The sequence below is a fragment of the Camarhynchus parvulus genome, chromosome 2 (assembly GCF_901933205.1).
Source record: "Camarhynchus parvulus chromosome 2, STF_HiC, whole genome shotgun sequence".
In the NCBI taxonomy this organism is placed as follows: Eukaryota; Metazoa; Chordata; class Aves; order Passeriformes; family Thraupidae; genus Camarhynchus; species Camarhynchus parvulus.
In genome coordinates, this window is record NC_044572.1 from 21,855,987 (window position 1) to 21,871,405 (window position 15,419).

Consider the following 15,419-nt stretch of genomic DNA (forward strand, 5'->3'; position numbering starts at 1 on the left):
ACTTCCTGTGTACCTGTACCTTACACACATACCATGCTTGCTACCTGTGCTTGGAGAGACGATAGTATAATGAGAGCAATTCATTGAACATAAGGCCAAATAATAGAGTGCATCATTTATCACATTTTCTTGACTCAAAAGATTGGAAATAATGCAACCAATGCTGAGTTTAAAATAAATCTTCTGTCTCAGGTTGTTAAACTAAGACACTGCTAGTGTTGGTACTTACTATCTATAAGCTGTTTTATAAGATTTCCTAATAGTGAATTTTATGTTTTCAAGATTATGGAATAAAATTGTTTTCTGCTTTTAAAATTATGAAAAGGGATTAATTGCAAGTAAATGCTCTAGTTTCACCTCCACCAAAGCTTCTTGGTTTTCAAAAAACTGTCAAGCTAGGGCTTAATGGTCTTGTTTTGTTTATTTGTTTTCCCACAAAAATCCAGATATGCTTTTACAGTTTTGATTTTACTACAGATAACAAATAAATAGTTGCTGACTTTGCTGTACAAAGCCCAGCATGTGACATAATGGAACATGTTGCCATCTAGATTGAATTAGAATCACAGGATTGTAGAAAAGGTTAAAAATGAAATTCAGCTTGGGTGTGATTGAATTTATCCTTGGTCTTTTTTCTAAAGAAAGTCCTCAAGTGCATTGGTGTAACCATGAAAACATTTTTAAGCAGAGAGCCTGTGATTATCTAGGTTGCTCTGTGAAAAGGTATCTGCAAACCACACATACCAAAATGACATCATAGTCCATAATTTGCCCAAGACAATACCAGTTAGTCATGCTTTGTTTTCCTGGTTTGTCTTATTAGTAATTTGCCACTCCTGGTTAAGATTATCACTTAGGCCTGGCAATATCTTGTCAGATGCGCAATTCAGCTTTGTGTTTTAAGATTTTGCTGATATGGCAGCCCTGTCAAATTCCATAAGCATTGTTTTTAATCCTATTTTTGAACCTCATGCAGAAATTGTACAATTAATGTACAGCAGGAAGTGAAGCTGTGAGAAACTTGCCTGTCTCACCAGCAAAACTGAACTGGCCAGGAATTTGTAAAACAAGCAGAAGTTGGGTACAAAGATATGTGAACTGGAAGTCCCTTAATTTACACAGCTCCATCAATCCTATAGCACTATAGGGATGTCCTATAAACACTATAGGACTATTTACTTCTCTGCAAGATTGATAAAATCATTGAAACACCGAAAGAAATTTTCAGTTCCTTGAAACGGAAAGGATGTCCAAAGCTGCAGAAAGCACAAAAGAGGGAAAGCAGTGAAAGGAGAAACATTATTACAAATGAAGAAACTGCAAACATTGAATTTGCATGAATCAAAAAGATCTTCTTGGGGTTATGTGAATAGCAAACACATTTATACAAGATAAGGAAAGAACTTTATTTTGTATAGAGCAAAGAGAGGCAGGGACTATGAATCTAAAATTAAAGATGGAAAACTACTTGGACACTTGAAAGGGTGAGAACAAGTGTTATCTTCTGCTTAGTTTATGATGTGTCCTTTTCCATGTGGGGCTAGTAATAGATTTGGTGAAAAGGATTTGGCAAAAGAATAAACTACTTGATGTTTATGATTAGAGATTAATGAAGTTAAAGACACAGAGAGATTAGCAGGGAGGAATATTGTGTTGGTAAGTGAGCATTGCCAAAATCTTGTAAGGTTTCTCCCAACTCTGACATATTTTGCTTTGTGAATATAATCGTCTTAAAGCATTAATTCTGCCTTCCATGCTCTTCTTATTAATTTAGGTAGCTATTGCAAGAGCTCTGTGAATGTCTGCTGAATTCCTGAAAATGTGATTCACTCCATGGAAGCACTATGCTAATAATATTTCATGCCCAGTATTGGTGAAGTTTTGGCATAGAACATCTGCTGTGCTTTCTGAAGTGTGACACCCACAGATCATCTGTTTCAACAGACCCAGATTATCACTAGTAGAGTTTTTAATAAGAGCCCTGTTACTGGGAAGCATCTGTAGTCTTGCCTCCCTTCTAGCCGGAAACTTGAAAAAATGAGTTGTTGCTGCATCTGAAGTGCTGAAGAATGCCATACTACTGTCATGTTGCATCAGGGTCACTAATTACTGGGCTATATTTTTGTAAATATTCCATGTATTTGTCTGTGTTTTCTGCTTAGAATTCTGGCAGACGAATACTACATCACAGAATTTTGTTGTAAGGCCAAGACACAAAAGAAGGAAAAGGCAGGTATGTGCCAATATGCTTGTTTATAAGGAGCGTGCCGTCAAGTTTGTTTCATGTCTGCTGAGTTAATTTGTCCAGATGGAGTCCTGCTGCTCCTGCTGGTTTGGCTTGAGATCTCTATATCAATACAGCTAATACAAAAAGAGGTATCTAATGTAATCGAAACATTGATGGGTTCTCTTGGACATTGCCTACCTGAAGAATTAGGAAATTTTTAAGTACTGCTATGTGGCAAATGAAAAAGTAGATAAAATAATTTTGCTCATTTTGAGTATTGTTTTATCTGAAACTCCCATAATAAAACCTATATATTTTTAATGTTGTACTAGTTACAAGTAGCTACTTTATCTCACTTTATTTTGTTTCAAAATAAATATTCTAAACAGAGACTTCATTCCCTGTTTATTAAAGCAAGGAAGCCACGAAGTGCAGATGTTTGTTATCAGTTACACTCTGTTATTAGACTCTAAGTTGCATTCTCTCCATAGGTTCGTCAGATTCCACGTAAAGTTGAAGAGGAAACAAAATACATTGAGTTGATGATTGTAAATGATCATCTAATGGTAAGACTGACACATTTCAACATCTTATAATTAGCATCAAATTGTCTTAATTTATCCAGAGAGCATAACAATAAAGAACACTATAAGGCTGGAATAAATTCAGTATGTCCTTAATAGAAGAAATTATGGTTTCATTAACCTGGTTTTGAGTTTTGGCAACTTAATTTCACCAAGAATGCAACTAGGCCTGAGGATCAGAAAGAAGGGTCAGAAAGTAACTAATGTCAGTGTGACTTAAGCTGATGATTTTCTTTCTGGCTTTCCTGAGCATTTCTCTTAGTTACAGGCACTCAGCAATCCATAGTGTAGTTATTTCAATTGTGCAGCAGCTGGTGAGAATGGGGAGGTTTACAGTGACCAGATTTTTTTCATACATCCCAATCAATATAGAGAAAATGATTTTGTTAAACTTTCATACTTTCTCTGGGAAAGAAAAACTGGGGTTTTTAACATAGTGGAAAGACACATAATAGCAGTATATTGAAGAAAAGCCAGACTCATTCGAGTGGGAAAAAGCACAGATTTATGTCAGTGAAGATGATTTATTAATCATTTAATGAAGGAAATATCAAAGGAAATGGCACATTCTTCATCACTTGCAGTTTTCAAAGGTAGCTTCAAACATAAACAATGGATTTCCTCTTGAAGTAACTGGATAAAGTTCAGCCTGGCAGTGCCTATCCAAGTGGTGACATTAGATGTTTTTATGATCCCTTATGGCTTTAAAATCAAAATATTTCTATAAATCTTGTCTACTTCTTCTGTAATGTGCAGCAGTTCTCTCATGCAATACCTGAATTAGCAAAAATAGACGTGAGAGTGTACAAGTGTACAAAAAGTGTGCCACTGTCCTTAGACAGAGTACTCCTCCACCAGCTCAGTTTGGGGAACACAGGAATAAATTCTTGGATTAAAATTAGTAATTTTGGATGAGAATTCCTTAAATCAGTGTAACTGTTCTTGATCCTAAAGACCTGAAGCCACAACATTTCCTTTGGTATCCTCCTATCTGTTCAGGCAGATTTTCTTCAAGGACAATGTTCCTAATTTTGTCTAATCACAGCAAGAGTTAGTCCAGTTCGGAGTTTATTCTCTGAGGTGAGTGCCAGTGATCAAAGAAGCCAAATAATTTCCTCCTGTGAGAAGGAAATATCATTTGCTGTGGGCTTAACTTCCTTGTTTTTGGTGGTTTTCCCCCCATTCCTGCTTGAAAGGATGCCTGTCCTATGCCCTAGCTGTGGAAAAGTTCTTGGCCACTAAAAGATCCTAACTTCCAGAAAATATGGACAATTTTCATACCAAAATCAAGCATCATGGGGCACAAGATGGCAAAACATTTCTGAAAATCTTGTACACTTTGCTGTAAATTCTTCTGAGATACCTGTGACTTTCATGACCATGATTCTCATTCATAACTGTTTTGGTTTGGGTTTTTTTTTTGCAAATAGGAGTACCTGGACAGCTGTTTCTAGTGCCATTTTTATAACACAACATTACAAATTTCAGTAAAGGTGCCATTGGAGTCTGATTGCTGAAGTGGTTTGAACCAGTTAATGTGGCTTTATAGAGTGTGCAATTATACAAGAAGAAAACAAGAAAACAGCTTAAGAGAGAAAATTACAAAAAAAAGGGAGTCTGATAGATTAAAATGCAGATGCAGGCACTTCTGGGATAACACATCTTAAGGAGTCTCAGCTATGGAAATTTTTGTTGCTAATTTCTTCAATGGCATTTGTAATTAATTTTAAAATTGGCAACAATCATGATAATGAAGAGAGTAACAGAATGTTACTGTTCTTATATCGTTTTCCAGTAAATATTCTACGGTACTTTCTAAAGAAGAATTCATGCATCCTCACAACAGCTGTTGTAAAGTATATCAGTAATGTGCATTTCTGGGCAATTTTCTACTATTGGTTATGAACATTACACTCAACACAAGAGACAAAACCTTGTGCAGGAGCTTTGTTGTTGATATAATTGATTTTTACTTAATGGTGTTTTGGAAATGGACTTTGTTTTTCTGAATCTGTACCTGTTAGTGGTCTGTGCTTTTTTCACAGTGTAAAAAGCACCGCTTGTCAGTCGGCCATACCAACAGCTATGCTAAATCAGTTGTGAACATGGCTGATTTGGTAAGTATCACTGAGCTATGTGTTCTTTTACGTGTGAGATGAGTCATAAGATTCTCCTGATGGTAGATGCAGGAGTTGTTAGTTCATGGTGTAACAATAATAATGTATGTGAAGATTGCAAATTTTCATCTAGAACCACAATCATTCATCTCTAGAGTGAATGATTTTTGTCTAACATAAAGTGTCAGAGGGGTTTTATTTTGTGGCTTTAAACATTTAAGTGTCCTGCTGGACTGATCCCTTGAGTATGAGTTTTAAAGAGCACCTTAGATATGACAATTTCTCGCGCAGGATCCCTGTTTTGACAACTTTAAACCCAAAATAAAATCTGAAATTCTAATGCATTAAAATTTCTCCAGAAAAAGTGCACTTGAATAAATGAGTTAGAATAGGGACATACAGGTGAACTATGGATTGTATTTATATGATAAATCAGACGAGCTGCTGGCTCTTGCACCTCACTGCAGTAAAGTATTAGAAAAAGAAAAGTATTACTAGAAGAAGAAAATTCTTGAAAATATTTGGTGTGGAGTGTTAATGCAGCATTGAAAGGATGTCCCTTTTTTTGTGATTCAGCCAGCAGGAGTTGAAATACTCCTGTAGACACATATAACAGAGAAAAATTATGGCTTTATAGATCATTATTCTGCATGAGAGAGCCCTTGTGTGTCATTGGGTGAGCTGGCTGTTATAAAAGACCTATTAAATTAAAATCTTTGAACTATTTCAAATGTAGTAATTTTTCAAAAATCACATTTTTCTTCTATGTAGCCTGTGTAGGCTAAGAGAACTGATTGAAAAATCAAGCCTAAAATTTTGCTTTTACCTGGTTTTGGTGTTTGTTGGTTTTAAGGGAGATAAAATCACCTACAAGAATGCAAAGTGTGCTAGAATAAGCTAAATATTTATTTATGTAAAAATGCAAACTATTAAAAAAGGGGTAAACCACATCTTTGTTCTATTTGACATAATATATTTGTTCATTCTGTTAATGTACTAGATATATAAAGAACAACTTAACACCAGGATAGTATTGGTTGCCATGGAAACCTGGGCTACTGATAACAAGTTCACCATATCTGAAAACCCCTTGGTGACTCTACGTGAGTTTATGAAATATAGGAGGGATTTTATCAGAGAGAAAAGTGACGCAGTTCACCTTTTTTCGTACGTAACCTTGTGTGATGTTATATTACTGGGGTTTTTTCTTTCCTTGGGGGTTGCTTCTCACAAGTGGCTGATGCATCTCCTTTCTTTGTGTGTGTAATTCACAATAATTCAGAAAATAAAGTTTCAGATGGGGAGGTGGGAAAAAAATTATTTCACAAACTGCCTGTCAGTGCAACTAGAGGTTTGACTCTTATTTTAGTTTTAACATACTAAGCCTGAGCTGCATGCGCTGTAATCCTTTGTTATTCTGTGCAACCACCTACTCCACAAGTGCAGCTATCTGAAGAGTCATGCATGGTTCCACCTCAGAGGTTGACTTCTTCAGCAGTAGAGCATGGATTATTTAAAGGCAGAACATTGGTTTTGAAACCAATGAGGTTTTCTGCTGAAGTGCACTATGGCCTGCTTTACTTTGTTGAATGACCTGCATGCTGCAGGATTACTGAAGTGTTTCAGATCCTCAAAACAGCTTGTTCTCCCAAGACATTTGAGCTATAAGAATACTAAACTTAGAAGAATGTTATTTTCTCTAAGTATCTTAATTGTTTCGAAAATGAGATCGATATAATAAAATATATGTACAAAAATACAGGAGAGATATGTGGCTGAGATGCTGAGATTTTTGATCCACACACAACATGCCCGATGAATATCTCTGTTGGAGTCCTTTTTTCTCTCTGCTGACTGTTTTAGGAACCTGTAAGAATAAACTTAACCTAAACACCTCTCTTCACATGACTTCAGTAGGGTTCCAGGATACCCAAGCCTGGTATCCACCCTCAGAATTTTTGCATGTACCTAATTACTGCCACTGATTTTTGCCTTGAAGAAAGCTAGTAAGATCTGCAAAGTGGTGCTTGCAAATTTTGGTTTCTCTGTGTCTCAGATCTTCATCTCTTAAATGGGAATCAGGTTTTCTCATATCCTTTTTGTAATTTCTCTGGTGACATTTTAAATTCTTTGAGGGGGAAGTCTGGTTCTTGTGAATGTGTGTGTATTGACTAGGACAAAAGAAAGTCTGATTTGGCCTGTGGTTGGGACTCTGGATACCACTGTAATGCTAATTTCAGTGCTATCCATAGCACCACCACCAGTGATTATTGTGGTATTGCATTCATAGATTGTTTAGAAACAGCAGTTTCTGCAATTGTGTCTGTGAGTGAAACACAGCTAAGTTGGGAGGTGGGGGTAGCTGGTGTGATGGTACAGTGGTTACAAATGAGCTTCCACCTTTAGCACAGTTAGCCCACTGTGACCCTTCTTGATATTTTTCTCCTCTCACCTGAGAAAAACAATTTGCTGGATGATCAGTACTCTCAGGTGGAGCAGAGTATATTTTGTCTCCAGTAACTGGCAGTCATTCATGCTGATGTGGTCAGCACCAAAGATGTGATTAGATTTAGGCTCAGAGTACATCTGCTTCTTGGATGAGATTGCCTGTAGTTCCAGGGAGTTTGCACCTACCTCTGCATCTTCTGCTAATGCCTCTCCCCTTGAGTTTTACCACATCAGCACTGCCCAATTAGACACGTGTCGTTTCACTAGTCCTGTGCATAGGGAGCATGGTGACCTCTCCTGAACTCTGCCTGGAGCATGTGCCAGCAAAAAGTACTCACTGCAGTAGAATATCAAGAACCAAGAGGCTGAGCAGATCGAGGTTTGGCAAAATAGTCCCCTTCTTCTTGTATTAGGTAGTCTGAAAAGGAGCAGGGAAGATGGTATAAGTTTTCTGGAGGTAACCTGTCATGTGAGGTTTGTGAGTGGTTATCTGTTTTTCCCATTTGTTTTTGCATAATTTGCAGTGTAGTGGTGGCATCCAGCATTTGCAAATGCCATTGGAAAATCAGAAGGGAGATACTGGAATAGGCAGGTGCAAAACTTGTGGACTGAGCATGGTAAACTTCTTTTTCTTTTTGTTTTTGTCAAAGGGGGAGTCGATTTCAGAGCAGTCGAAGTGGTGTAGCCCACACTGGTGGAATCTGCTCCTTGCTTAAAGGCGGAGGTGTGAATGAGGTAGGTGGGCATACTGGTGTGAACAAAAAGTGGTGGAAATTTATCTGCAGGGAATTTATTAGTGCAGACATGCTCCTCAAAATATTTTGCTTTTTTTTTGCTGATGTAGACTCTTACTGCAGCTCTACAGAAGGGACACTTCAATGAAGAGTGATGAGTGAATAAAGTCAATACGCTTCAAATACACTTTTAAGCAAATTCTGCAATATCCTGTCATTCATATTTCTAGCCACAATGCCAGGAGAGAAACTGACTTTCTCTTACTTAGCTTGTCTATAAGCCAATGTTTAGTTTTCATCTAGCTACCCTGCAGTAAGAATTCTAACACTGTGTATCTGATTTAGCATTTTTTCCCTTGATATGAAAAAAGTTTCACTTGAATCTGAGATACCTGTGGGTTACTGATTACTTTTCCCATCTTGCTTATTTCTTTCAGTTTGGAAAGCCAGACTTAATGGCAGTTACCCTGGCACAGACCTTGGCCCAAAATATTGGCATTTTCTCAGACAGAAGAAAACTCCTAAGTGGTAATTTTATTTGCTTTTTCACTCTGTCTCAAGAGAAAAGTCTTAAAAAGTGGAGGATCTTACCACTGTCTTATCAGTGTCTTTCTGATATATACTTGTTCCTTCCATTTCTCACAATATTGAAATATTTTTATTTCTTGCAGTAACACGAGAAAGGTCTGACATACTAACTTTCCTTTACTTGAATGCTCTGGTATACCCCTGCTTGTAATTCCTGATAGCACTGGTGTCACCATTTCATCCAAAATAGACCATAAAGGTGCCTGCCACTCCCATTCATTTCAGGGAGACTGGTGTCCCACCCACAGACCAAATGGCTGCCATCTTATGACACAAGGGTCGGAATATCCATTATTAGATTGGGGTATAATGAGGAGCCTCCTCAGTACTGTTATATAGAACAGTTCAAACAATACAACTTTTTATCTGTTTTCCTTGATTGATTTCCTCTTTTAGATTACCCAAATCCCCTGTTTCTCCTGTAGATTACCCAAATATCCAGTATTTGCTACTCTACTGCTACCATTTCTCTGCTGTAACCTTGGTATTCAGCTCCTTAGTTATCCCTGTTTACCTGCAATGCTTTAATCTCCACCATTGTGCCCACAAGGAGTACCTTGCCTTCCTGCTTCCATGTTATATGAAGTCCCAGCTTGATATGATTAAAGTAAAAATACAGTTTTGAAACAATTTAGATAATTAAACTGGGATGTGGACTTACTGGATTGTGTGCTTATGTGGCCTACATTTAAAAAGATAAATTACTCTATTGATTAGTGGATTTTTTTTCAGATATTGTAAAGACAATATATAATGCAGAGAGACAGCTGCATTTAAAGAGGTTTTGTGCAGATTATGCAATACCATTTTAAAAAATACTCAGAAATGTAAGACCAATGCTCTATCCTACAGGCATGTTCAGTATTCATTTTTCAGCCACATGTTTTTGAGTGGATGTAGGGGCAGGGTAAATGTGAAAATTATAATAATGGTGACTCCCTTTCTTTATGGCTGAGAAGGGCAGGACACTGTTTTGATAGGGAGAGAGGAGAATGCAGTTGTTAGACAGAGCTTTGTTTGCTTTCTAATTGTACTTTTAAAGTGGAAGCAATAAACGGATGTTCATGTGTACAGTAGAAGAAGTTATGGAATGTGCAAGTGGAAAACATTTCTACTGAGATTAAAGCAAGACACAGCTTTGAGAGAGGAGGATTGAGACCAGAGCAAAGTGATCCCAGCTGGCAGGGCAAAAGGGAGTTTTGTGGGGCAGGGAGGCAGGCAGGGAAGGGAGGGAGAGCAGAGGAAGAAGCTGATAGATCCTGCTGTACTACCTTGTGCTCATTGATCACTCCATGCTTTTTTTTGGTTTGAATTATTGTTTGGGGTTTTCCAAGGGAAGATTTTCAAAATCACGTTACTATAGTCAAAGAAGAGAACTAAAAAGAAAAAAAAAATAGAAAAGTAAAATGATTCTTTTTTTATTAATTCTGAAAATTTTGGAAATGAGTATCATCACACAGGAGATGAGAAAGCTGACTCATGATTTGCAAGTGCAGAAGGCTAACACAGCAGTTTCCTTTAAGAGAAGGAAAGAAAAACAGGACATATTTTCAAAGCTCAGGATTGCACAGAATCATGTAGAGTTTTTAAAAATTTTGGCAAGGTGCACTGGTACACTTAAACTAAGGTGTGCAATAAACAAGCAAATTATTCTTTCCAGCTTGTCTGGAAATATGAAATGGAATTGAGTACAGTGAGCTTTTTATGATAAGAATTTTATTATTTTGGACTATAAGACTCAAGATGTAACTTTTTATTTTTATCTTTTTTTTTGTCAGGTGAATGTAAGTGTGAGGACATGTGGTCTGGATGCATAATGGGAGATATGGGGTAAGACAATTCACTAGAGAAAAGTCATGTTTTTCATACAGTGACATAAAGGAAAGGTGTGAAAAGTTTTCTCTTTTGTGGTTCATCAGAATATTTTTGATTACTCTGTTTTCAGAAAGTATTAGGTATATACTATACAGAGACACCTTCAAAGAAATGTGGGAATAAGTGAGTTCATGAGAAGGGCATGTGAGAATTTTTGGTGAATGCTGATTTAACTTGGAAAGTACAAGGCTCAACAGTCAAGTCAGGTCATTGCAGAGAAGCAGAAGCAGGCATAGCTTATTTTCTCATGCAAGATTGCTATTGAGTTGTAGAAACAATGACATACCCTAATTATTGAAATCCTATAATCAAATTTCTGAGGCATGCCTCATTTTCAGTGTTTTTGTTGGAATCTTTCATCTATCTCTATCATTTCTATCACACAGTTTGTGTGATATTGTTAGAAAAACTGCCCCCATTGGAGGCTGAGTATGTTCATACCCATGTGTAGTGTCACTGGGGAGATTTTAACATAATGACAAATTTTTGCTGGTGGATGAAATTTGATGCTTTCTGGAGTATATTCCGACCCTAACACTTTTTATTGCAGGTCTGTCTTTTATCATGCATATGAATTACATTTTAGTCTAGTTTTAGATATGAATTACATTGTATTCTAGTTTGAGATCTAGATAGGGCTCAGATTTTAATTAATTCCAAATGGATCCACAAATTTTCACAAGTTTTGTGGTCAGAAAAATTTTGAGCAAAGAAGTATGTCTCATTCAAGCCTCTTTAAAAGTGTGAATGTGTGCCCTTTTCACCTTAGAATACCTGAAAACACATCTGGTAGGATTTTTCTGATTTTGGGAAGTTAAAAAGCCAGTCTGAGAGGTGTTTTTGATTCTTATAAAAGCTATAAATTCCCATGTTAGGACCTTTAAATTCTTTATCTGAAATTCAAACCTTTCACATAATTTGGTACATGAAAATGCCTTGCATTTACCTAGCTTATTGCTGAACTTCAGTGAAATCCACAGCCTCTGTAATGTTTAGACCAAATTCATGAGCATTACAGATGGAAAAAGCCAATTGTGTTCTGGAAACTATCTCTCCCAGCAGTGCAGGATAGCACTTTGTCTAATATTTTTATATCCAGTGGTGAGCTGATAGAAGAGGAAAGCCCTTGAGACTCCAAATCTCCTTGAAGCATAAGTACTTTCATGACTATGGACCTGAATATAAAGATCACTGCAGTTGCCTTGGGAAAAGTTATTTCCCTGTGAAAAGGATCCATGCAAAGATTCTCTGCATCACATTGTTTTTAGGAGGGGCACAGGGCCTCGGGGGCACTCTGTACTCAATTGAAATTTACTGAGTGGGACACATGACATGGAGGGAAGCTGAAATGTTAGGTGGTGTTTGCTAGAAGCATGTTTAAAATGGCATAACTCTATTATATAAAAATTCTGTGGGTTAGGGGAACCATTTCCTCTAAGAGAGAAACAAACTATAAGCTGTCTTTTTCTCCTGCAGTTTGTATGGGAGGAAATAAACATATTTCTGAGATCAGGCCTGTTATTGGAACAAGTCAAGCTTGTGTGAACTACACGCTGTAATCAGATTTGTGCTGTTTGGTGCATAAGAACTTAGTGAAATGTTCTAGATTTCTCACATTCCATGAGCTTTGTGTCATTGTTGAAATTTCCTTATTATTTACTGGAAGGATTTTCAAATAGAAATAAATAGAATAGTCACTCTGATTCTGAACAGCATTGTTTTCATTCATTTTCTGAAGTATAACATTATATTTCTTCTGTTTTGAAAAAAAAGAATACAGTGTAAAAAGCACCAAAGAAAGTAATCCTTCTACCTTATTTTGTTAGGTACTATCTTCCAAGCAAGTTCTCTGAGTGTGATATTGAAGAGTATCATGAATTTTTAAACAATGGAGGTGGAGCCTGTCTTTTCAATAAACCAACCAAAGTAAGCATTACATTAATGTTTAATATTATTTCTATTTTATTGCTAATTTTGATGAAACCAAGAAGAATGAAAATTATAATGTTGGGAAAAAGCCCTTAAGTTTTGATAGTTCTGGTTCTCTCTAAGTTCTAGCTATTCTGGTAACATATGGGTGTAAGTAGATTATTTTAGTTCATAGTAGTTTAGAAATTACTTTAAAATAAATTTCTAATAAGGTGGTTTCATGTCAAGTAGAGTATCCACACCCTCTGATCAAGAATCATCCCTCACACAATTTATTCTGAATATTGTGAACACAATACAATTTTGTATTTACAACAGGTCTGCAATGCAGGATTTGCAGCAGTGTTCCAGTATATTCCTGCTCCATTTACTGAAGCAGGTGTTAAAATGTTAAGCAAGCAGGATAATAATTTTGACTCTTTTCTATATATAATTAATGTTAACCTGTATTTAATGGCTGTCTTTCAACAAGAAAAGGAAAAGAGGTTGAGGCAGAAAGACAGTCCAATGTGGAAAAAAGACTTATCTGGTAACTGAAGTGGTCACAGATGTAAAAGAGAAGAAGGTCAATTCAGGAGTTATGCATGTTCCTTCTGGTGAACATGAGAAAAATTGCATCTTCTGACAACCACAGAATTTCAATAAAACTTAAAGAAGGAAAGAGAAAACATCAAATCTGGACAAGCTGAGCCTGCTTATCTCTTAAAGGTCTCTTTTGATGAAAGAGTATATTATTAGAAGTGGAGAGAAAACACTGTAATTCATTAATAAGATATAAAATTTCTTATTTAAAATGTACCTGAGTTTTAGAAGTTTGCTTTTTTCCATCCCATTAAAGGTGGAGAAATACTGGTGGATATATTTACTTGCTGCATATATTGTTTATATAGTGTAATGTGTCTTACTTGGTTTTATTTTAGTGATTGTGTTCATTTACACATCTGTCAGTTGGAAAAAACCCCAATTACTCTCCTTTCAATTTAGTTTGGCAGCACTTTGAGTTTGGTTTTTTTTTTTTTTGGATGGCATGCAGAAATGTGAGTTAGATGTGGAAGTCAGGGTGATTTAGTTTCTTTCATGCATTGTGGTTTGTGTTGGTTTAAAGGTTTTGTCAATGGGTATCTGTCTAATTAACAATGCTGTCAAAGATGTGTTTCCTAGCAAGGGTGGTTAGACACAAGCTTGTTTTTGTTTTTCAAGCATTATGAGATAAAGGAAAGCTAATGTGACAAGGTGCAGTGTTTGGCAGTGCTCCACTCTTAGATCAGCTATAATCCCAAAAATTACATCAATAGCTGCTGGAGCAGATTGAACATACGCTCTTTTCAAATGAATGGATGAGTGATCTGACTTTGGGGAAAGGTTATCCAATTTGCTTTTAATGTTTGGGTTTTTTCCTTCAGTTTCATTTTTAGCTGTCCCTATGTACTACAGCAAATTGGCCCAATATTTCAAGGCAGAATTCTCTGTCACTGCTGTCTCTTTGTCTCTGTTGTGCAGCACACTGAGACATAGTGAAGAAGTTAAGCTGTCTGGAAAAATACATAGGAAACAAGCAATTTTAACAACTCTTTAATAATTCTAAAAGCTTGCATACATTTTATGTTACCTTCTACATATACATTGCATGCTGCAGTCAAATTTCCATTTCAATAGGGGATGTAATAATAACACATCAGCCCGTGCCAGGCTGTGGTTGGTGGCACAGTGAAGTTGGTGGGGTGATGCTCCATCCTGTGGGCTCCTGGCAGAAAGGCAGCAGCCAGTGAGAAATGCTCTACACCATGTATGATGCTGTGCTTGTGCAGATGGCTCAGGAGCAGAGTGATTTTTGGAATGGTCCTAGTTTAATTGGAGAACTCGAGGGCTGAGCTGCAAAATTTTTGTCTGGTGACACACTTAAATGCCTTCTCATTTATGTAATAAAAGCTACTATTTTGTTTTCTTATGTCCAAAGGAAAAAAAAAATTTGCTTTTTAGAACTACCTTTAAGAGTTTTAGGAAGACAGAAAAAATTAAGCTGGAAAGAACAGAATGTCAGTGTCCCTTAGAAGAGGTTATGGCATACAAATATAAAGATTTTGATCTTTTTAGTTACAGTCCACTGGGAAGGCTGAAAGGAAAGGGAGAAAGCCTCATCAGGAATACTCCCTGTGCACATCTGCTTGTGTGCAATACATACTTACAGAACACTGGGAAAAGTTCCCAACAGTGGTAGAGGAAAATGGAAAGAAAAATCCAACTGCAACAAAAACTGACAAAGAAACTGAGCATCTCTCCTTCCCAAGCATTTCTGAGCCACATAAAAGGACTGCTTTTTATGGCTACTACTTCTGAACTTACAGTGGAGGCTTTAACCTTTCAGGCCTTGTCACTTGAACTCCAGAACAACAGCAATTGCAACTGCTATGAAGATAATGAAATTGTCATATCCTTAATTTTTTTCCTTTATTGTCATACTTTTTGTTTTTCATTGTAACTTCTACTCAAACTGAATTTACTGTTGAGCTGACACCTATGCACAGAAGATACCATGTGACTTGGCAGCATTGCAGTATTAATTTTCAGGAGTGCTCATTCTCTGTATGCTTCACTTGTGTTCTGTCACTCTGTGTCTCCCTGATTCATGGAAACTATTTTTCAGTTCATCCACTTGGAGTGCTAGCTTAAAAACCATGTTGCACAGAGCAAATATGACAATGATTCCCATAAAAGAGACATGCCCTTTGATTTCTGAATTTCCATGCAGCTTCTGGATCCTCCAGAATGTGGCAATGGCTTTGTGGAAGATGGAGAGGAATGTGACTGTGGGACAATAGCGGTAAGTGCAATGTACTTGAAATTTGCAACTAGATTTGTCTGGGAGTTGGTACTGCACATTGCTGCTATTAATGATAAATGGAGGAAGACAAGCAGG

General features: G+C 36.8%; 1 protein-coding gene across 6 annotated transcripts in view; it reads left to right on the top strand.

The window, feature by feature from the left end:
• The window catches only part of ADAM22 (ADAM metallopeptidase domain 22), a 129,685-nt gene that overhangs the window by 76,720 nt on the left and 37,546 nt on the right, over window positions 1–15,419 (top strand). For all 6 annotated transcript variants that reach the window (XM_030964587.1, XM_030964595.1, XM_030964603.1 and 3 more), the window contains exons 8-16: window positions 2,163–2,233; window positions 2,719–2,793; window positions 4,857–4,928; window positions 5,929–6,095; window positions 8,027–8,111; window positions 8,548–8,638; window positions 10,477–10,528; window positions 12,400–12,499; window positions 15,252–15,323. In XM_030964587.1, the coding sequence (XP_030820447.1) occupies window positions 2,163–2,233; window positions 2,719–2,793; window positions 4,857–4,928; window positions 5,929–6,095; window positions 8,027–8,111; window positions 8,548–8,638; window positions 10,477–10,528; window positions 12,400–12,499; window positions 15,252–15,323 (785 nt within the window). The remainder of the gene's footprint in view (window positions 1–2,162; window positions 2,234–2,718; window positions 2,794–4,856; window positions 4,929–5,928; window positions 6,096–8,026; window positions 8,112–8,547; window positions 8,639–10,476; window positions 10,529–12,399; window positions 12,500–15,251; window positions 15,324–15,419) is intronic.